Source organism: Anas acuta, chromosome 7, assembly GCF_963932015.1.
Source record: "Anas acuta chromosome 7, bAnaAcu1.1, whole genome shotgun sequence".
In the NCBI taxonomy this organism is placed as follows: Eukaryota; Metazoa; Chordata; class Aves; order Anseriformes; family Anatidae; genus Anas; species Anas acuta.
This window is the reverse complement of record NC_088985.1, coordinates 38,309,714-38,331,317: the sequence shown is the minus strand read 5'-3', so window position 1 is coordinate 38,331,317 and position 21,604 is coordinate 38,309,714. Positions and strand designations below refer to the sequence as shown.

The 21,604-nt window shown below is 38.9% G+C and overlaps 1 protein-coding gene across 2 annotated transcripts; it reads right to left on the bottom strand.

Moving 5' to 3' along the window:
- Nucleotides 1-9,379: 9,379 nt before the first annotated feature.
- LOC137859873 (opsin-VA-like) lies at nucleotides 9,380-17,573 on the bottom strand. 2 transcript variants are annotated; one of them, XM_068689362.1, is made up of 6 exons: nucleotides 17,345-17,573; nucleotides 16,746-17,044; nucleotides 14,948-15,158; nucleotides 14,207-14,324; nucleotides 12,999-13,238; nucleotides 9,380-12,255 (listed from the first exon to the last, which is right to left on the bottom strand). In XM_068689362.1, exons 2-6 carry the CDS (start codon nucleotides 16,975-16,977, stop codon nucleotides 12,025-12,027), a joined length of 1,032 nt encoding a protein of 343 aa, XP_068545463.1. In that variant the 5' UTR covers nucleotides 16,978-17,044; nucleotides 17,345-17,573; the 3' UTR covers nucleotides 9,380-12,024. The 2 variants fall into 2 exon arrangements, with proteins under 2 accessions (XP_068545463.1, XP_068545462.1); XM_068689361.1 differs by having other exon boundaries at nucleotides 16,746-17,573.
- Between the last annotated feature and the right edge of the window lie 4,031 nt (nucleotides 17,574-21,604).

Genomic DNA, 21,604 nt, shown 5'->3' with positions numbered 1-21,604 from the left:
AACTACCAGTTTCTGTTTCAAGAAGAATATGAGTTTCCAAAATATTTTCAGTTCTTTCTGGTCCTCAGAATTTTTCTGGACTTGTAACACTTGAAGTAGCTTGTGGGACATAAATGAGTGTGAAGTATGGTGCAACTGAGGTACGTTGATGGCTATCTGTAATCATTTGGTTGATCTTGATAGGGAAGTAGCAGATAAATTGTGTATAGCAATAAACATACTGGCATAGTATTTAATAGAGAAAAACTATTCTAGTATGTGGTCACTGAATCAGGATGATGAAGTCACAAGAAATACCTAAATATACTGTCTTCAGCATTGACTAGCAATTAATAAAAGGCTAGAACAAGATATCTGTCTCTTTCAATAAAATTCATTTGTATTTGTCCTGAATGACATTGACTTTTATTCCATCTAAAAATACCTATTTAGCATTTGGGGTTATTAGTATTGCAAGTGCTGACATTAGAAACCTGAATGCAACGTATATTGAAATAAATTTGCAATGGAGTTCTACAAGCCCTTCTACTTCTTCATCAGTATGATTCAAGGGACACGGCCTACATCTGTACTCAATCAAACAAGGCTACGTTGGCCAATATAATCTAATTGTTTGACATTTTTATAGCAATTCATTGAGACTGAAGAGAGATGACTACATTAATATCTTGATGCAGCTGGATAATAGCTGAGCTAAAACTGATGCGCCAAATTACTGTAAGGCTCTTAAATTCTCTCATAGTTTTTAACTCTTTGTGACAGAGGAGACTTCAATATAAATGTAGTAAAGAGAAAGAATAGTACAATTTATAATACAAAGTATTATAACATCATAAATTTTATAAGAATCTTCACTAATCAGTTACAAATTATATTTATTACTAATTGAGATGAGAATTATTGTTGATATTCATGGCTCTGTTTCCTTGGACAATCATTTTCACTGGGGTCAAAATTAAACAGAGATTCAAACCGTAGTGAATGCTGAACCTACATAGGCTTGGACAGATCAGCCCATCTCACTGAAGGGATCCTTGGACACCAATATCTTGGTAGTGTATTTTTTTGTGAGGAAAGTTTTCCTCTGAGTGAGGTCATGGATCTGCTGGTATGAACAAGATGAAGGGGAACATCAGAGGTGTTTTGTTTGGGGAAGGGGAGTGGGGGTGGAGGGTTGATCTTATCCTGGAGAAGCAGTAAATGAAAGATAAAGACAGGAAACAAAAGAAGGAATTTATGCTGCAGCTAAATTTGGGAACATGGAGAAATGTATTTATCAAACTTGGTTTGAATGCCAGTTGCCTCTCTTTACCTTTTAGAGCTCTTGACAATGGAGACTGAGTGTGAGCAAGGACAAGGTCTGGTTTCTTGAAAGTGGAAACTGATGCGATTAAATGCATTTTTACCAAAACTAAAACCAAAACCAATAAAACAACTCAAGTCAAAGAAACAAAAAACAAACAAACAAACAAAAAAAACATTAAGTTAAATATTTGCAGAAGTTAAGTTAAAGGTTAAGAAGTTAAGAAGATAAGTTAAAAAATTTGCAGAAGGAGCCGTCTAAATACCATAGAATGCAAATGGATGAATGAGGTTAATCTCCATCTCCCTACTTGCAGAGCTATGCTGGAATGATCCAGTTTATTATGAATGTTTGGTAGAGCTAGTCCTTAATAAGAATACCTGCCCTTCTCCATGCCATTTCACTTTGAGCAGGTAGTATCTCCTGTAGCAGCACTCTGCATATTTGCATGTGATTTTAGAGGAAACTAAATTTGCATATTAATATATTTGTATCTTTGAAAAGCAGCAGCAAATCTCTAGGGAATCTGTGCTGTCTGTTGCTGGAGCAAGACGATGACAACTTTTTTGAAGTGCACCAATACATCATTCAGTAGCTAAGCCCTCACCAAAACCTTTTTCCCTGCTAGTGGGTAGTGAGGTGTGATGACATTTTAAAATATATTTTTCCAACCCCCTCTAGATTTGAATCTATGGAAAATAGCTTGGATAGTGCCCTTCTAAATTTCAGAATTTTATCAGTAAAAATGATTCTTACAGTTGTATTGATCCAGAATTTTAAATTCCCAATGCTGAAATAACTGATTATGAAAGATTTTTATTTTTTTTTCCTGTGTGCCAAAATTCAGCCAGGAACTTATTTTTATTTCTCAGGCAGGAGAACAGATTTTTTTTCACACTGAAGTTCTAGCATTACTATAATTATTATATTTATTTATAATATACGATATATAATATATGATATATAATATATTATATATAATAACATATACAATATATTTTATATATTATAATTACTCATTCCTATGGAGATATGTAAGAGTGCAACACTCTCAGTGAACTTTGTTGTGTCAACTAGTAAGCTCAGCATTGCATAGATAAGAGGTTGATTACTGTTTATTTGGAGGAATACTAAAAATATACGAAGAACAGTGAGGCCCGCAAACCTCAGCATGAGCAGGATCTGGTCAGTGTAGTATGATCTATGATTCTAGATCAGTGTAGCATGATTCCACGATACTATGATTTACAAGGAGGAGGTTGTTCCATTCTGCAACAGCTGGGTTCCCATCATCAGAAGGGTCATAAGAGTGCTATCATCTTTTATATAATTAATTTCCATCCTTTCCTAAGTAAATCAGCTAGCCAGCCTTGAGTGTTAGTACCTTTTGTAGTAGTATCCCAAAGGAAACAGCACCACTTCAATGCAAAACAGTAGCTCTTTCTGCAACCATAATTTATTTTCAGAAAAAAAAAAAGAAAAAAAAGTGCTATTTACATTATAAACAAGTAAATTGATGGATTATAATATAATTTCTAGGCATACTTCTGGTAGCAAAAGAAAAATTCAAGGACACGAGAAGCAGTTTATTAATCAACAATCAAGTGCGAGCACCTTGCACCTTGCCTTCAGCAGCAGTCATACACACTAGTCATGAAATTATAAGATTATCAATACCATTCATGGCATAACTTACTTTTTATAAAAAAAAAAAAAAAAAAAAAAAAAAAAAAAAAAAAAAGGGGCATCCCCCCTTGATTGTAATTCTAAATGGGGCATCCCCCCTTGATTGTAATTCTAAATTTCTGTTATTGTTACATTAAAAAGCAGTCAACTTCTAGAAACTCTCTAAGACTGTATGTGAAGGCTAATATTGTTTAGTTGGACTACAACCAATGTATCAAGATGATAACTTTTTTTTTTTTTTAAACCAATAGGCAGAAAAAAAAAATGTGTCTTCCTGAAAAGTTGTTATAAATAGTAGTGAGGATATTTTAACATGAAAACTCACACTGATTCCATTATTCCTTATTCAGAACCTTTAGTAGAGACAGTGTCCTACCTGAGACAGGGAATGATAATGCTTGAGGATTGGTAAACATCTACAAAAAAAACATTTGTTCATGCTTGCAGAAGATAAGAATTAATTCGTTGTTCAAAAAAAAATGGCATTTCCTGCAGTTGTGGGAGTATTCAGAATAATCAACCAAGAAAAAGTTTGTCCTTGTTAGAAAATACTTCCGAACGAAGTAAAAAGATAAGAGATATGGACAGTGAGAAATACTGCTGATGCTGTGCTTGATTAGAGTGATTGATTAGTGGTTGTTCAGTGTTGGCTTTGCTTGATGGAAGGAAAAAATTGTGATGTCTCTGTGGTCCTATTAAGACTAATTATTTTTTTTCTCCATATGAAATGAAGATTAATTGGATTCTAATATTAATTTCCTATTTGCCCGGAAGCACTAATTTTCATATCAACCTATTGCAGCCTACATTTTATATCTATGCTTGCTGCATGTCAGAGAGTTTGTCTAAAGGAGTGACAAGATAATACAAAACAACCATAAATGTAATCTATTAAAGTGTTCTAGAGGAGCTAATGTGAAAGGATTGCAATTCAAATGGTAACAGAGGTAATTAGGCCATGAGCTACATGGAGAAATAGACATGAACTGTTTCTGCATAAATTCTGACCACATGATAGAGCTTCACCTGAGGAACACAGGTGCAGATGTGTGTCATTTAGATCCTGCTCAGGATCAACATAATTACATGATGAACTTCTATGTTGAAAATAAATTAGTGATACCTTCATGTAATCCCACTGCTTCTAGCAGACAATTAATACTTGCTTATCCCTATTTCTCTTATATGCCTTCTTTACCTCACTTTGTCTTGCTTCTCTGCTTACTTCCCTTGACAATGCAAAAATAGGTCTCTCCAGGAAGCTGCTGGGAGCACTACACCATCCCAAACCATCATCTTGTGTCTTTCAAACTCCTGAAAGTCAGTGGCACCTCATTTACCATGTCTTCCCTTCTATGGATCAGATTCTGCTCACTTCTCTCAGGCTTTCTTTTTTTGCAACCTGATAAATTGCTTCTGAGCAAATGTGTGCTAACATCTATAAATCTAGCTCTCCAGATTATGTTTTCTACTTGTTTTTTGTGATACTTATCATGTCCACCATTCTAACATCCTGTCCTGCATCTTTCAGTACTATATACTGTTTTTCTTATCATACAACTGCTTGACCAGTCACTCAGGGCATGAAACTTTCTCCCTGTCCTCTTAGTTCAAACCACTTTTTCCTGCATAACTTAAGCAACTGACTCCAACCATGTGGACTCCTTTACTACCCTTAGTTAGTAAGGGTAGTATTCAAATCTTGATTTTTATTTCTAATGTGTCTCCAGAATTCTTAGCCTTGTGTTTCAACCAGCCTCTGTTTTCTGAATGTTTCACAATTATTTTCAAAGTAGTGCATCCAAAACTGTATTTCCGATCCTCTCTCCTGAGATTTTTCCATGGCTACTGCTCTTTCTTTCTCCCACCACCCTGTTATCAATGACAAGACTGTTTTCTGGGTCCTGGGGACCCATCTTTATTGCACTGTGGCACAGATATTCTGGCAATATCTAAAACTGTTATTGCTAATCCTTCCCCCACACCCCCCACCCCCCCCAGCCACTTCTACAATGTTCCTAAACCTGATGCAATCATACCCCCTGTTTTAATGGAGCCATACCTCTTTGACATCCACTGTACCTATCACAATGTATGTAGAAGTTTCTTGTCTTCACAGGCAGGAGTCTACATAGTTCTGTCCTAACTATTCCTGACTCATGGTCACTGCCTTCGTTAAGTGAAAATGTTACCATCTTTATCATATTTATGTAAAGGTATGTAGAAGGAGAGTGCTTCTTTAAGTGTATGTAGTCAAGGACATTTTCCAATTTAACAAGGGATAATAAGATGGGGAAGCAGTGATGGGAACCAACCCTGGTCAGTCACAGTAATTGATAAGACCAGGAGAGAATGCAGAAGCATTTATTCCAGCAGGAGTACCTGATTGAGAACTTCTAAACTGGGAGACAATTACCAGATATAAACATCCTAGCCTCACTAGCTGGTTGGCTATCAAGTTACAGGCATCGCTTCCAGGAGAAACAACCTGGACTTTGCAACTGATCTAACTGTGAAGTAGGTGGTCCTCAACTAGGAGGGTACCGAAACTGCAGATGACCCATGGGGGTCTGCAGGGATAAGAGGGAGAAGGAGGAACAAAGAGGGGGGACAGGTAGAAAAGGGTATAAAAAGGCTGGTTATGTGTAAAATGAGGCTGGTCGGTACACTTACCTGGCTGAGCCCTGTGCCTGGTCACTACAGTCTGATCTTTCTTCCTACTGTTCCTCATTAAATTTTTCTTAACAATCCTTCTGTGCATACCCACTTTCTCTCCCTTGTGTGCATGCTGCAAGGACTATGTGCCAGCTACTGGTGAGACCTATGCATGCGTTTGAGTTAATTCAGTGCCAGTTCTTGAGGGACCTGTGAACTTTAAGCTGGAGCAGTTGGTGACCTGGTGAGCCATGAAGCAGGTAGGGGGCCTAGAATCTGGGCAGTGGTGCTTGGCAGTCAGAGGGGCTGTGCTGGATTTACGAATGTGTGTGTGCTTGTGAACCCAGAATGTTGTGTGTGTGGCCACACTATTAACCTTCTATCTCTATCAGGCAGAGAGGAGGAAGGGGACTCCGATCTCTGTTTTACGTGAGTCCTGTGTGTAAATGCTGCTGAAGGCAGGGCAGTTGGTGTGTTAGTGCCCCATGTGTCTCTGGCTTATTTGCTCAGCTTTGCTATGGGCTGAACCTGCTCAGGACACAGTGGCATCCATGACCTCCAGCCTGGGCATAAACTGTGGGTCACTGGACATGGGGCTAGGCCCCAGTGGTCAGACAGGAGCAGGGCTGCGCCGGAGCTGGGGGAGGTGGCCATGCCCTGCACCTCACTTAGGAATTCAATGTGCTTTTTCATAAATATTGTCTTTGGTGCCATTTTGGATCTGTAGAATATTTCTCTAAATTTGAATTGATGTTTGGAAACACTTCTTATCTTCTGTATGTCTAAATACTACTGTCACACCTTTGGTTAGTGACCTGAGTAAAAGCAGAATGGTTGAGGGCTAACAGAAAAAGTGATTTAAATTCCCTTTCATTTTAAAACTAACACATTGACAAATATTTCTGTGCCAAAAGAATACTGCCAGCACATTATCATTCAGAGAACAGCAACAATTTGAAGCCTCTAATAATGTATAGAAAAGTAGTGACTTTTTTTTCCTTATCATCCACCTTTAATAACCAAAAAGTACATAAAATGCTAGTATTTCTAAACAAATTTAAGTAATTTTCTTTTTCTAAAAGTGCATTAAAATTATATCAAAATTGTTTTCCATTAAATATATAATGTTTTCCATTATATATATATAAATGAAAATTATTTTCACATTAGAAAAAAAGTCATGCAAGAAGTTTTGACTGTGGAGGTATTTTGGGTGGCTTCTGCAGACAGGATGGGTACATGCCTTGGGAAGAGATTCTTGAATTCTCTTTCTAGTGCTTGTTTATGAGTGGGCAAAAGGAAGAAGAGCTTAATGTCATGACTTTTCAATGTATTCCCATACATTCGTTTGATTCCTCTTTTGTTCCTGTTGTGCTGCAGTTCTCTCTTTTCCTCATAAAGTAGCCAATGTTATTTGTCTGCTCTATAGCTGAAATGAGAGCATTGCTCTAAAGCTCATATGAATACCATCCCCTTATAATGTTTTGACTGCTTTAATTCAGTGCTTGATGTCAGACCATCCACCCCACCATGCACAATGGTATTGTGACCTACAGCTAACCTCATAATGGCTATTAGGATATTAAGTGGGTGTGTTTCCATTTCTGCTAGTGGAGACATTGTCTTTGACTACAGCTACAAATTGGTGTTTGCAATTCATTTATAGATGCAACCGAAGTTTTCCTTGGTGAAGTAAAAACTCACCCATACCACTTCAGGTTGAGTGACTTGTACTGAGGATGATGTAACACTTATCAGATGGCAAAATTCCTATTAACTTATTTTTTTCTTAGGTTTTCCATGAATTTCTACACTGTTTTTCTTTGCCATTGTTTAAGTTTTTATGTTTCATTTTGTCCTACAGAAATATACTCTACATATCCTGAGATTCTTGGAAGATAAAATACTTCTGTTGCTTTTAGTTAAAGACTATCACTTATGCCAATTCTTCATGATTTAATATGGCTAATACCATTAACATGTGATTAACCTAGGTCAACATATGCTTGAAAGAGAAAATCTGAGTCTTAAATGCAAGATTTTTTGTTTTCAAATCATACCTCACTTTTTAAAAAACTAATGAACGTTTTCTTTTAGGCATGCATACGAATAGTAATTGAACATCTTACTCTTCCTGTCTCACAATATTTTGAAAACATTTGAAGAGCTTCATATATTGATTTTTCTGATCTAGATAACATGGCATTAATGGTAAAGAACAGGAATTGTGAAATGATGTAACTCACATAATGAGGTTCATACTTTGGTTTCAAAGATTGAGCACTGTGAAAGTTCAAGCTCATTGAGTGTAAAATTATACTGTAAAAGACAATCACCTCATGAAATTTTATGAGATGAATGCAAAGCCCATAGCGGCCTTGAACTGAATTCTCATACATGCAGCTCTTGATGTATTTTGTAGATGTATTTCATGTAATTGATGTATTTTGTAGAGCAACACACCTCTTTAGATCCAACCATTATAAAATGAAGTTAAGGTCTCTGAATCTGAAAAGCCCACAGGCTGCAGCTCTTCGAGAACTGCTTCCACATGGCTCCATACCATGGAGTCCATCTCCAGCAAACTGCTCCAGCACTGGTCCCCCACAGGTGGAATCCTCCCCCCCCACTCTCCCCCCCCTTTTTCCTCCCCCCCCCCCCCACTCCTACGTGGGCTCCTCCATGGCTTGCAGCATGGAGATCTGCATTGCTGTGGCACCCCTTGAGCCATGGGTGGACAGGTGGACAGCCTGCTCCACGGTGGACCTTTCCATAGGCTGAAGGGTAACATCTGCTCCAGCACCTGGAGCTCTTCCTAACCTCTTTCTTCATTGACCTTGGCGTCTGTGGGATTGTTTGTCTCTATAATTTTCTTTCCTTTCTCTGTCCCAGCTGTTGTTGTGCAATAAGTTTTTCCCTTTCTTAACTACGCTGTCCCAGAGGTGCATCCAATGGCACTTATTGGCTTGGCTCTGCCAGCAGCAGGTCCCTTTTGGAGATGGCTCTTACCTGACATGGCGCAGCTGATGGGCTCTTCTCACAGAGCCCACCCCTGCAGCCACTCTGCTACAAAACCCTTGCCATGTAAATCCAATATGTGCCTTCAGAAGCAGTAGGTTGCACACAGTGGGCTCCTGAAACACATCCATATGAGCAGGCTGGCTCATACTGTCTCCCACATACTAGTGTCATTACTGCTTCAATGTTAAAATTGATTGCTTTCACAGAGCTAAAGCAAAATGCACCAGAAATCTTGGGCTGTGCAGGGAGATGGGGGCTAGGTTATTCTGCACGTCCATCATTGTGAATGCTTCAAGGGGCCACAAGCAGGAAAGAGCAGCCAAGCAAACCATGTGAGCTTGCCAGGGCCAGAGTGGATGCAGGGCCACACTGCCTATGCCTGTCCCTCTTCCCCCAACAAAGCGTTCCAGCTTCGTCACCTCTTGAGCATGGGAATCATAAAGAGGTCAGCCTTTGCAAGATAACAGGGTTTAAGGACATTATTATTTATTTATTTATTTATTGTACTGTGTATCCGTTTTACCTTTCCCTGATCCCCAACATCCCCATCTACTTCATGAGTGTTTTTTGACTTCAAACTGAAGAGGGTACTGCTCTGAGACTAGGTCTGACCCACATATCTCAGGTAGCCTCTCATTCCTTTTCAGGGTACTTCTGTTTTTCAAACCATAACTTCATAAAATAAAGAGAAGAAAAAATTAAATAGAAACAAAACACATTTATTATGTGTAAAGAACTTTTAACTTTTGAAATGAAAACATCAGATGACTGATTCTGTATCACATTTCTATTGTTAAGGCCTGTACAGTGTGTAGCTATTGTAGAGACTCTATATCACCATGGAAACAACAGCTGCTTCTACTGGCAGTATATTAACGTCTTACCTAGAAATAATGGTTTCCCACAGTAAAGCATTTAAATGTAGTCAGCCATTGCCTTTTCTTCTAAACTGCATTCAGGTAAGCTTAGAACTTATATACAATTCAGAATCTGAGATACCAGATTTTAGTAACATTTCATACAATGTTCACCAAAAAAGGTCTTTATTACATGCATAACCAGGTTTGCTTTTGCATGTAAGTGATGTTCAGCTAAAGTTTTGTGTATTGAACCATATCATTGTATGAGTTAAATATATGAGATGGCACACAAACATGGAAAGCAGGCAATTTCTGTTCTTTTCCACTGTTTATGGAAAGTATATTTTTGTTGTGGTCTCTGCTTTTGACCTAAAAGGTGAAAGAACAAGTTAACAACTTATGTCAGGATCAGTAGCTCAATTAAAAGTGCTGAGGAAGTGATGTACAGAAGCAGAAATTTAAGGACTGCTGGGACAGAGATGCAACTGCTCCTAAGAGAAGAACGGCAACATGGTGTGATTGACTGCTACAAGTTTCCTGTTCAGCTAGAACACTGATTATGTTTTCTGAGACATGCTCTAGCTCAGAAGTGAGAGAAAAGCAAAAACGCGAAGGGAAACACAGCCATCCACAATGCTCTGATGTAACATGGCCCAGAAGATGCATATTTTTTGTATGCTCCGGACACTAATTTCCTGAAATTGTAATTGTTAAGTGTCCTTGTTTTGGCTGGGATAGTGTTTTTTTTTTTTGTTTTGTAGAGGCTTGTATGATGATATGTTTTGGATTTGTGGTGAAAATAATGTTGATAACACATTGATAGGTTGGCTGTTCCTGAACAGTGCCAGCAGTAAGTCACAGACATTTCAGCTTCTCCCACCGCTCTGCCAGTGAGGAGGCTGGGGGTGCACAAGGAGCAGGGAGAAGGGAGCCAGGACAGCTGCCCCCAACTGTCCAAAGGGATATCCCAAACTACATGGCTTCATGAAGAACAAGAAAACTGGGGTAAAGAAGGAACAATGGGGTCTTAGCGGGGGGGAGGTGCATTTGTCTTTGGTGTTTGTCTTCCCAATAACATGTCTTCCCATGTTATATGTGATGGGCATTGCTTTCCTGTAGATGGCTGAACACCTGCCTGCCAATGGGACGTAGTAAATGAATTCCTTCTTTTGCTTTGTTTGTGCACAAAGCTTTTTCTTTAAGGCTGAGAAACATGGAAGTGTTAGACCTAGAAAAGAGAAGGTTCCAGGATGGCCTTATCGCAGCCTTGCAATACTTAAAGGAGGCTTATAAGAAAATGGAGGGAAACATTTTACAAGTGCCTATAGTGATAGGACTAGGGGCAATGGTTTTAAACTGCAAGAGGATAGATTTAGATTAGATACAAGGAAGAATATCCTCACTGTGGAGCACTACTAGGGTAGTGAGGTACTGAAACAGGTTGCCAAGAGAAGCTGTGGATGCCCCGCCCCATCCCTAGAAGTGTTTGAGTTCAGGTTGGATGGGGCTTTGAGCAACCTGGTCTAGTGAGAGATGTCCCTGCCCAGGCAGGGGGTTGAACTAGATGATCTTTAAGGGTCCTTTCCAACTCAAACCATTCTATGATTAAAAAACAGAAATAATAGTTGTCTCCTGGAGCTACATGATCTCAAGAATATGATAGACCTTAGCTCTGCACGTTGCAAGGACATACAGTAAAAAACTTCTGTATTACAAAGCTCAGCTTCAGAACTCAAGTAGTGCTACTGACCCTTTCTTCAGTATTTCTGCACAGTTTTCTATACCCTACCTTCTCTGCTAAAGTTGAGTTGATTTCAGAAGTTGCTATGGGCACAGAAGTTTTCCTGACAAAGAGGGAATGAAGAAGGAGGATATGAATGACTCTTGATGGGAATTTTTTTTAATAAGTTAGTCCTTGGAAGTCTTAACAGCTCACCTGACTTGCTGCAGATGACGTTTTCACCAGGGACAGACATAAGTGCAGAAGCCTTAGGCTTTTTGTTTGTCTGTTTTAAGTAAAAATTCTGAAACAAACCAAAAAACACACAGGCCTGCCTCTCTCTGAACCGCCACTTGGTTGAACTTGAGTCAGTTGTATGCTAAATATTATTCATTTTCCATTAACATGTTGAAGCCGTGTACCACTTCATGTTTCTGCCACAGTCGTGTTTTACACAGTCGTCAGTGTAAAACACTCTCGTCCTTATTGTGCCACATGCCTGCGTGAAAATATTGGGCTTCTCTAGTTTTATTACCAGGGGCAAGCAGGCAGTGGATAATAGAGGACTAACACAATAGAGGAAGGGACTAACGTTTTGGCTGGGCGTTTGATTGCAACTGCAGAGCCAAGAAGCTCTTGCATTCACTCAGGAGCTCAGAATCTCAAAGCCAGTGTCCACAGAACTGAGCATAATGTCCGCCATGACATTTTTTATATGAAGTGATGGTAACAAGGAAACATGATGTAGTAGTACTGCATTAATGATCACATCTCACTCCCTACATGGGCCAGATTTTGTTTTCTGAAGCTGCCAACTGAGCAAAAGAAGGGCAATTTGTGTGTTCATCTCCAGTTTTCCTCTTAGAAACGGTGCTACATACTGCCATGATAGACAACTCACTGCCTCTTTTGTCCTGGGTTAGCATTGCTCTCTCTGAAGTCGGGTTCATGTTGGACTCAGCAGTCTCTATGGCACTGCAGCTGAACATCTCAACCAGACACCTCCTGAACTAGAAGGTTGAAACAAAGGAGATCAATCAAAACACAAGAAATTAAAAAATATTTCTATAAAGCAGTTTGTGTCTTAACTAGAACTCTTGGAAATTATCTTATTAATCAGCTGGGCACATACAGAAATAGCCCCATTAAATATATATGCTTGTGACACCACGAAGAACTCTCAAAGTGAGAAACAATGACATTCTAAAAAAGGCCCAAACTACTAGTAAGCCTCATTCTAAGAAATAATTTTCTTCTCATGCTTGTTCCTAGCCACATCTTGCTGAAGAGAATTGCTCATTTCTCGGAGTTCATGAGTTGCTTTCATGCACTAATACACAGCTATTCAAAGATGTTCTCTTTCCATTTTGTTCATATCCATGAGCACCCTACCTCAAAAGCAATTCACTGGTATTGCATTCCTAAAGAATAATAGAAATATCATGGGACAGTCTTGAAAATAGACTTTTCATACAGAAAACTGTATGAAATAACTGACATTCACTAAGGGCTGATTTCCCTTTCTAATAGTTAAACCTAATTATTATTAACATTCATATTGCAATAATGCTCTGAGGTTTATGCTATGCTCCAGTAAGTAGACATAGTGATTTTTTTCATTTTATTTTTTTAAATTCTAAATGCTAGTTATTGTATTGCTGGTTAACTAACAAGTAGATAGAAATAATTCATTATAAAGCAAGTCTACATATGAAAATATGAGTTTTAAAGACACTCTGAAAGCATATAGTACCTGTTTGTTCATAAAGACATAAATAATTGGATTATAAACAGTAGCTGTTTTGGAAAAGAAAGCTGGAATTGCTGCCAGACGAGGATCCAATTCAATGGAAGGATATGCAGTGACTAGGATAGAAAAGGCAGCATATGGCATCCAGCAGATTAGAAACGCAATGATCATAACAACAACCATTCTAGTCACTTGTCTTTCAGGTTTCCTGGTAGTTCCCAGCCTGCATTGAGTATCTGACACCTTTAAAGAAAAGACAGAAAATTCCAGAAAATAAGCAAGGCCTTCATGTAGCAAATGTTGGGGAAGTTTTATAATCTGCCATGCTATAAGGGAAGATCTGTTCTTGTCAAGTATGATAGCACATAAGAATGCTGTTACTGGACCACAGAGTGTCAGTATGAGTGCTAAGGGATGTGAATTACTCTATCTTGTGATTATTCAATTTTCATTTGTTTACATATCTTTATATTTTTATTGTCAAAATAACAGAAAAAAATGCTAGGACCATCTTTGTACAAAAACACAGTTGCAGTCCAGCATGATTGTAGCCTGTACAGGCACACCCAAGCTAGATTTAGCCAACCATGAGAAGTGAAGTGATGGCCCAGATTTGCTGTCCAGCCTCACACATGTTGATTTATCTCAAATATTTTCATGGGTGCTGCAGCAACACACCTCAAGGCAGTGCAGATATACAGACAAATTCCACCTGTGAGAAAGGGAATCCTAATGATTTTAGTCAAATTAGAGATAATAGGCCTCTATTTAGAATGCCAAAATACAGAATACAATGACTGACGGAATGAGCAACTGGAGGTATCTGACAACACCAACTTAGAAATGCAGACGTTTTAAGCTACATTCTGAATTGTCTGGTTTGAATCTGAAAAACTGCCACTGAACTGAATTGCAATTGTAAATAAACCAATACTGGCTCATCCAGCTTCTTTATTTATGAGGCTGGCATTTTTTCTAACAATGTTAGGCTAATGAGACATAAGTGATAAAACTTGGACACTGAAAAATCATTTCTAACTATAGCATAGATTTCTGTTTGTAATTATAATTATTTAACAAAGCTTGACAAGTGAGCGGATTTGCTGTCTGGAAATCTGACATCTGATCATTATGGAAATTTGAACACAAAAATTCCAAATGATTACATACATACATATTTCACAGTTCTACTTATTAGTGCTTCTTCTTACCTTTCTTAGCTTCTGCATCAGTTTTCCATAGGATACCAAAATTACCAATAAAGGCACTATAAAACAGGTGGTGAAAAATGCAATAATGTAGGTATGATCAGTATAAGCTCCTGAATACCTGTATAAAACACAGAATACGTCGTGTATGTATTACTAATGTGTTCTGATTAATATTCTTGAAGAGTTCATTTTGCTCTTTAAAGGTGTCACTAATATTTTTGTTAACTGTTTTTAATCAAAACCCCCCTGTATAGCTCTAGTCAAATCACCAGATGGAGCCCTGGGCCATCTCCCTAGCACTGGGCTAGGAAACGTTTACTTTGTAGGATCACAGACACAGAACTATAGAATTGTGGGTCTGTCCAGGTGGGAAGGTACATGTAATCCAACCTCCTGCTCAATGTGATGTCAACTATGGGGGTAGAACAGGTTGCACAGGGCCTTGTCCAGACTTCTAAAAATATTTTAGTCCTCGTTGAATCCAGACAAAAACCGTAAGGTATGGGACAGTTATCTTCATTAGATACAAAAGCTTCTCCTTTTAGAAAATTATACACACACACACACACATTTTTTTAACCTGTTCTTGGCAATTTTTTCTTGGTTTTGTTATAGCTTTGTCTACCTCTAGTTTTGCCTGTAAGTCCATCATCTTCAAGCCTTTCCTTTAAACACCTGCTTTGGAGAAGTCATGAGCTGTAAGTGTAATTTCTTCACAATACTCTGCAAGGATGGCCTTACCAGTTAGGCTCGCAAGTAGTTCCAATCTTACTGGTGGTGTAGCTGCTCCAACCCATAGTTGGTGGGATGGTCCAAATGAAGGAAAAGGTCCACACAAAGGCAATACCTAAGGCAGCATGCTTCCCCTTCAAGCGCATATTTCCCAGTGGGCGGCAGATCACTATGTACCGCTCAAAAGCCAAAAGCGCAAGAGACCAGAGAGCAACAATACCTACAGTGGGAAAACACAGTCAGCATAAAAAAATCAGATAGATTCACTGAAAATCAAACACTATCCCACCATCACAGAGTCACAGAATCATTTATGTTGGAGGTCACCTAGTCCAGCCCTACACACCGTAAGCCAAATCCATAGAACAGGTCGTCCAGGACTACGTCCAGTTAGGTTTTGAACATCTCCACAGATGGAGACTGCACAGCTTCTTTGCTGTGGAGACTCCAACAGTTCTTTGTAACCTGTTGCAGCATTTGACCACCCACCATATCAGGAACATTTTTCATCAATCCAAGTTTTCAAAGGATGTGCAATTCATGTGCATTATTCTAATATTTTATTAAGAACACAAGATTTCCATACTTGTCTAGTTTGTCAGTAATAATGACTACGAACCCAAGCAAATAATTGGACCTTTTTATCTCACAATGACTTTTTTATTCTGTTCTACTCTGAAAAGCTGCAAATTACATATAACTTCCAATTTAACAAATGAAGATAGATACTCAAAACACTATCTTTGCAAGAAATGTCATATTTCAGACTGTTGTAGAACTCTAGCCTACAGACAGCTGCCCACCACATTAAGGTATCACTTTATTAAAGACCACCTGGTTGTTCACCAACATCTTGAAACAGCCTGACCTTAACTCCATGAGACACGCCTTCCGTGCCACAAACTGGTAGAAAACCATTGTCCCTCACACATATTCCTTCTGTGTAGTTTAATCAACCTGAGAGCAACAGTGGGATTCCTCTTCAGGTTGAAGACCAGCAATGTGTTTTGATTCAGAGAAGTGACTGAGTTAAAAGGCTGGCTTCACTATGCAGCTTCTAAAACAGAACCAAAATATCACTTGGCAGAGATACAGAAGCTCTGTAGGAGGCAGGAATTAATTTATATGTTCAAGTAATTAGATGTTCAATTTTAAAACTGTTTTCATACTTACTCTGCAGAGGTATATTTACACAGTGAACTGGTGACAATTTTCCCTTCTAGAGTAAAGTACTCTAGTAAAGTAATTTAAAGTAAATTAAAGTAATACATTTTATGTAGTCAGCAAAACAAAGACAAGATAAACAATCACAGAAAGATTCAGGTGCACGGGGTGACAGTTACAGGCATGTCATAGTTCCTCAGAACCACTGGAAGACAGCTAACATAAGATGTTTCAGTGCCCTAATATTTTCCACAGTTTTAGAACAGCTATTTGTTCTCTCTCTCATTTAACCACATACACACACCTAGACACAAACCTTGAAAATAGTTGCACATCATGATTTTTTTTTTCTCCCAGTTTTACCCACAATCCTGCTATTCTATAAGCAAGTTTTTTCTCATTATATTAAACGTATTCAGTAAACAGTACAGAAGCAACAAGCCACTGATTTATGACAGCAAAAGTGCTGCATGTTATTCACTCATGCATGAGGTACACCACAGAACATACATAACTGGGGAAAGATCCAATGCATTCAATGGCATGCAAAGTCAGAGGCTCAGGAAGCTGCAGGAGAGTTAGTAGAATACATTAAAGGAAGTTCAAAGAAAAAATGTATAACTACCAACAAAATCAAGCTTACCAAAAAATGTGACCGCAAATCCTTCCAGTACACAAGCCCAGTATCCCATATAAAAATAACCTTTTAGATTGGCTAAAAAGCTGATGGTGCCACCAGTCAATGAGACCAGAAAATCAGCCACAGATAAATTGACTATAACATAATTGACAGGTTGTCTCAACTGCTTGAACTTAAAAGTTACCAGGATCACAGCCAGGTTCTCAGCAAGCGATAGGGAGGTCACCACCAGCATTACTGCTGCCAGAAGCCTGAAGTGCCAGGGCTGGATGGAATCCAAGGGACGACGAAAGGGATCCCATCTGCCAGGACCAGAGAAACCAGACAACAGCGACTCATTTCCAAGTGCTCTGAATGCATCCATTTTTTTCTCTCACTAGTGAAAATAATATTGGAGAATATTGGAGTTTCTAATCTGTAAATAAAGTTCAGGATTAAAAGGAGAAATTGTCTGTCTCCAACAGAAATGTAAAAAAACTCTCCATGTTTCCGCTTTCTGGTAATAATCCAGGAAACAAAGTTTTGGTCAGAGGAAGGCTTAGTACTGTGCAGTGCATGTGGGAACAGGGATAAGCAAGAGAATCTATTAGAGAGCCTTCTACCCCTCTCTGCTGGTAGTCTCCTGCCCCTCTCCAGCTGCCGCTGATACTGTCTTCTTCTCTAATAAAGCCAGCTGCAGGTTCCCTCCTTCTGTACCGGCCAACAGCAGTGATTGGAGCAGATATCCCTCAGATCATCCCTACTCTGTGGGGAAAAACAAAACATTTGCTTGAATCCTCCCCTGATCTCTAGCACTGTGAAAATGAAGCTTTCCTTTTGCTAGTAATGAGGGTGGAGTGATCTTCCCCATGACCTGCACTGCTGCCAGCACAGCAAAGGGGGAGGCTCCCACCTGACTCATTTGCTTGAAGAAGGGCTGCCCTGCAAAGACTGACACTGGACTATAACAGCAGCTCTAAACTTGGCAGGGAAGCTGGATTCTAAAACCCTGCTCACATCTCAGGTTAGCTTACGGCCCCAGAACTGAAGCTTCAGATAAGTTTTCTGTGTTATTTAGTGCAATTACAGCTAGTTTCTCCTAGAGACTGTACAGCTGTTATCCCTGATGAAGGCATAATTATTATAATCACAGTTTTAGTGCTAAAATCTCAAAGATGCACAGTGGTATTTTAAAGATAGAGCCTGCAAATACATTGAAAGAAATAAAATCAGCACAGCATGACAATAGACAGCAGAAAAATTAATTGCTAGTCAGATATTTCTGAGAAAAATGAGTGGATGTATCTATATTATATATAATAATTGTTAGCAATTATGTATAAGCAATCCAGTTTCCATCCTGGAGTCTTCAAAATTTGGACATGCACCATGCGCAACACACAAAGAAAAAAACAGGAGCTGAACTGAAAGTAAGAACGAGCAATGCTACCTATCCATATATTCCTCTGAGTTTATATTTGTTTTAATTTGTATGTGAAACACTTAACATAGGTTGAAATCTTTTGGTATGCATGAATGGAATCAAAAGAGCTTCTGGGCACAGGCAGAAAGAGTTATACATCAGAAGATTTCAATCTATTTCAAACAACAAAAAATGACAGCAGCTTATAATTAAAATAACTTTTTGATATTTTAAAATAGCTTTAACATACTCACTTGAAAGGGAAAGACAGAGCTTAAGCAGAACAAATCTAGTAACAAAAATACTCACAAAATAATGCTTATTCAACAGAAGTATTAAAAAGTTCCAAGCATCAAAAAAAAGAAAGATCAAAACACAGTGACATTAAAATGCCGACAGCAGATCCTTGTATGGCATGATTCGTCATAGCTCCATTGCCTGAATACTACAACAGAAAATCTGGACCAGTAGTTTAAAATCAAGTTCAAATATTATGTTGCTTAAAATGACACGTTAAATTCTTGTGGGCGTTAAAATGAAATTAGATTTCTGAAATAAAATATAACAGAGAAGGCATTATCTGGATTTCTCTAACACAAATTCATTGCCTGTTCATTGACACCCCTTAAAGAATGGATAACTGTTGTTTCCAGTTATTTTGTTGTTTTATGCTGTGATATTGTTCAAGTTGCTTGCATGAGTAATGATTCTGATTACAGTTTAAATGCATTGTCTTTGTCTTGTGAGTCCTCTGCTTAGAATCCTTTAAAAATATTCTTATACTCAGCTGCCCAGTTTGCTTTTGTTTTGCTTCTTCAACAGGTCAGCTGAAAGTGATTCTCTGTGACATGCTCTCTTATTACAACTTACAGCATTTCCACTTTTTATAGCACAATAGGTTTGAATTTGCTACTGCTCTTGCACTGAAGGCCTTTGTTTGTCCAAATAATACAGAAGTTTTTGCAATTTTGTTGTGAGACTTTCTGAAATCAGAAATTTAGAAAGACAAAGTATTGCCTTGTGAACACAGGGAAACCATGATCATCCTAGGTCAATTGCCTCCATTTAAAGAGACAGCTGTTCTCCAGCAGAATCACAGAATTCTTGAGGTTGGGAGGGATCTCTGGAGAACACCTGGTCCAACCCTTCTGCCAAGCAGGGTCACCTAGCACACATGGCCCTGGATCTTGTCCAGGTGAGTTTTGAATAACTCCAAAGGAGGAGACTCCATAACCTCTCTGGGCAACCTGTGCCAGCATTCTGTCACCCTTACAGTAAATAAATGTTTTCTCATATTCAGCCACTACTTCCTGTGTTTCAGTCTGTGCCCATTGCCTCTTGTCCTGTTGCTGGGCACTACTGAAAAAAGTCCGGCCCCGTCCTCTTAACGCCCTCCCTTCAGATATTAGTACTTGTTGATAAGATTATAACACAAGATCTTCAGTCCCTCTTACAAAGATCTTGGTTTACATTAGTGACAACTTCCCTTTCCTGGACTTTCATATACTGAAAGTTCACTGATAAACTTGGAGCACGTGCAAACCTATCTTGAGAGAGCTTGGCATATCTCACATCGCCTTTTTAGCAAAGGTGTTCCTGACTGACACTTACTAAGAGGTAAGCTGGCAGACAACAGAACAACCTCAGGCTGTTGTATAAACAGCAGTTGATCGGAGCAGGAACATACAGTCAGTGAGGTGAGGAGAAAGTGTAAGTAATAGCACTTGTGTAATGTGCCTGCAGTAATTCCAGCTATATGACAAAATCAGGATGACAAGAACTGTGCTGAGACCATAGCAGGTGTCTGAAATTGTATGTGGCAATTTGTGCATTAGTCCTGCATTTCCCATTCCAGGACCCAGACATGGAAATGAGCGATAAGGTCAGTGTGATACTTCAAGTGGTGCCCTTGAATAGGTTCACTCAGCTGATTTTAAGCATGTGACAGACAATCTCAAGATGCTTCTATCAAATGACAGCAATGGCCTTCACTCCTCAAAGTGGTTGTGGAAGATTTACATGGTATCCAAGAAGGATTTGGTTGTCACATTTAATTAGGACAAACAGCATTTTCTGCTTTACAGATGTTTTGTGGGAATCTGAAATGAAGGATTCCACTTTAAGAAAAAACAAACTAGCTCTGTAGTACATGAACGCTGATCTCATGAACTGACTTGGCTACTCTAGAAGTTACCTTCTATGAAAAAAATACAACCATGGATGCAGACACTTGTCTTTTTTACGAACAAATGGTATTAACCGAATGCACCCGCACAGACTGCTTTCATCACACATGCAAACTCCATACCTTCACAGCAGCTACCCTATGAGCCAATAAGGAGGCTGAAGCTAGTATTTTTCCTTTGTCTTCAGTGCCCATGAAATCTTTAAATGCAAAACAATGCTCCTGACCTCGCTGCAAACAGCACAAGCAGGGGTGTTTGTGACAGTACACCATTTCACTTCTGTATGCCCTTAACAAGACAACATGAAATTAGGTCAGAAGACCCCTAACACCTCTCTATATATTTTTAGTTTAATATCCTGCCATTGCCAGGCCATTACATTAACCACTTCTTCAGTGGTACCATGTTAATTTTGGAAGGTTTAGGTTCTTTTGGTCCAGTCTGTCCTGCTCAACTTGAAAATTAAATCATAAGGGCCTGATACCAACGGAGATCAGGATAAGAGTGGGTAGTATCAAACATTTATGAAAACAAAAAGTAATCTTACATTCCAGGCTACAAAATAAAAATAGGGAAAGAAAGTACCTGGTATATTTCACAGGGAGCAAGGCAGGGAGGCAATTAGAGACATGCTTTATCTCTGTAACTAAGAATTAGCATAGCCAGGAGGTAATCCAGGTAGACAGAACAGGAGATTTTAATTTTGAATTGAACAGAAGGTACAATATTTACTTGCTGATTTTGCTGAAAAACATTAATACCCACCCACTGATACAGATCATCTTAAAGCATTCCAAAACCTGTGGGCCTTGCCTCAGCTTTCTTGCAGGGGAGCTGTGGTTGCACATGCAGCATGGGAGAGCTCCTGGCACAGGGAGCCCTGCTTTGGCCCACAGCCAGCACAGGCTTGTGGTGAAAGAGGCTGTAAAAGCTGGTGGAAGGTGGTGAGGAAGAGCCAGGCACACCATGGGCAGGTGCAGGGTGTGTGGCCTGAGGAGAAGCTGGAGAGCAGGTGCTCCTTGGGCTGGTGGGTAGGGAGAGGCTTTGGGCACACAAAGAAAGGAAAGTGGCTGTAAGGAGCTGATGAGGACCTCTTCAATTTCAAAGCAAAGTAAAATTTTAAACATATCAAACAGAAATTAGATTTACCAATTCTAAGCTATTGTTTTTTAAAATAATATATAACAAAAACAGCAGTGAGATCTGTGAATGACTTTGGAAGAATTACAGAAGCATCTAGGTTGGAAGAGACCTCCAAGATCACCTAGTCCAAT

Excerpts from the sequence above, each read along its gene's own strand:
- LOC137859873 (XM_068689361.1), bottom strand. The coding sequence starts at position 17,106 with ATGGATGCATTCAGAGCACTTGGAAATGAGTCGCTGTTGTCTGGTTTC. Across the intron at positions 14,325-14,947 it reads ACTACTTGCGAGCCTAACTG|GTATTCAGGAGCTTATACTG; the intron begins GTAAGGCCATCC and ends TGTTTTATACAG. Across the intron at positions 12,256-12,998 it reads ATGTCTTTATGAACAAACAG|TTCAGGAGGTGTCTGGTTGA; the intron begins GTACTATATGCT and ends TCAACCTTCTAG.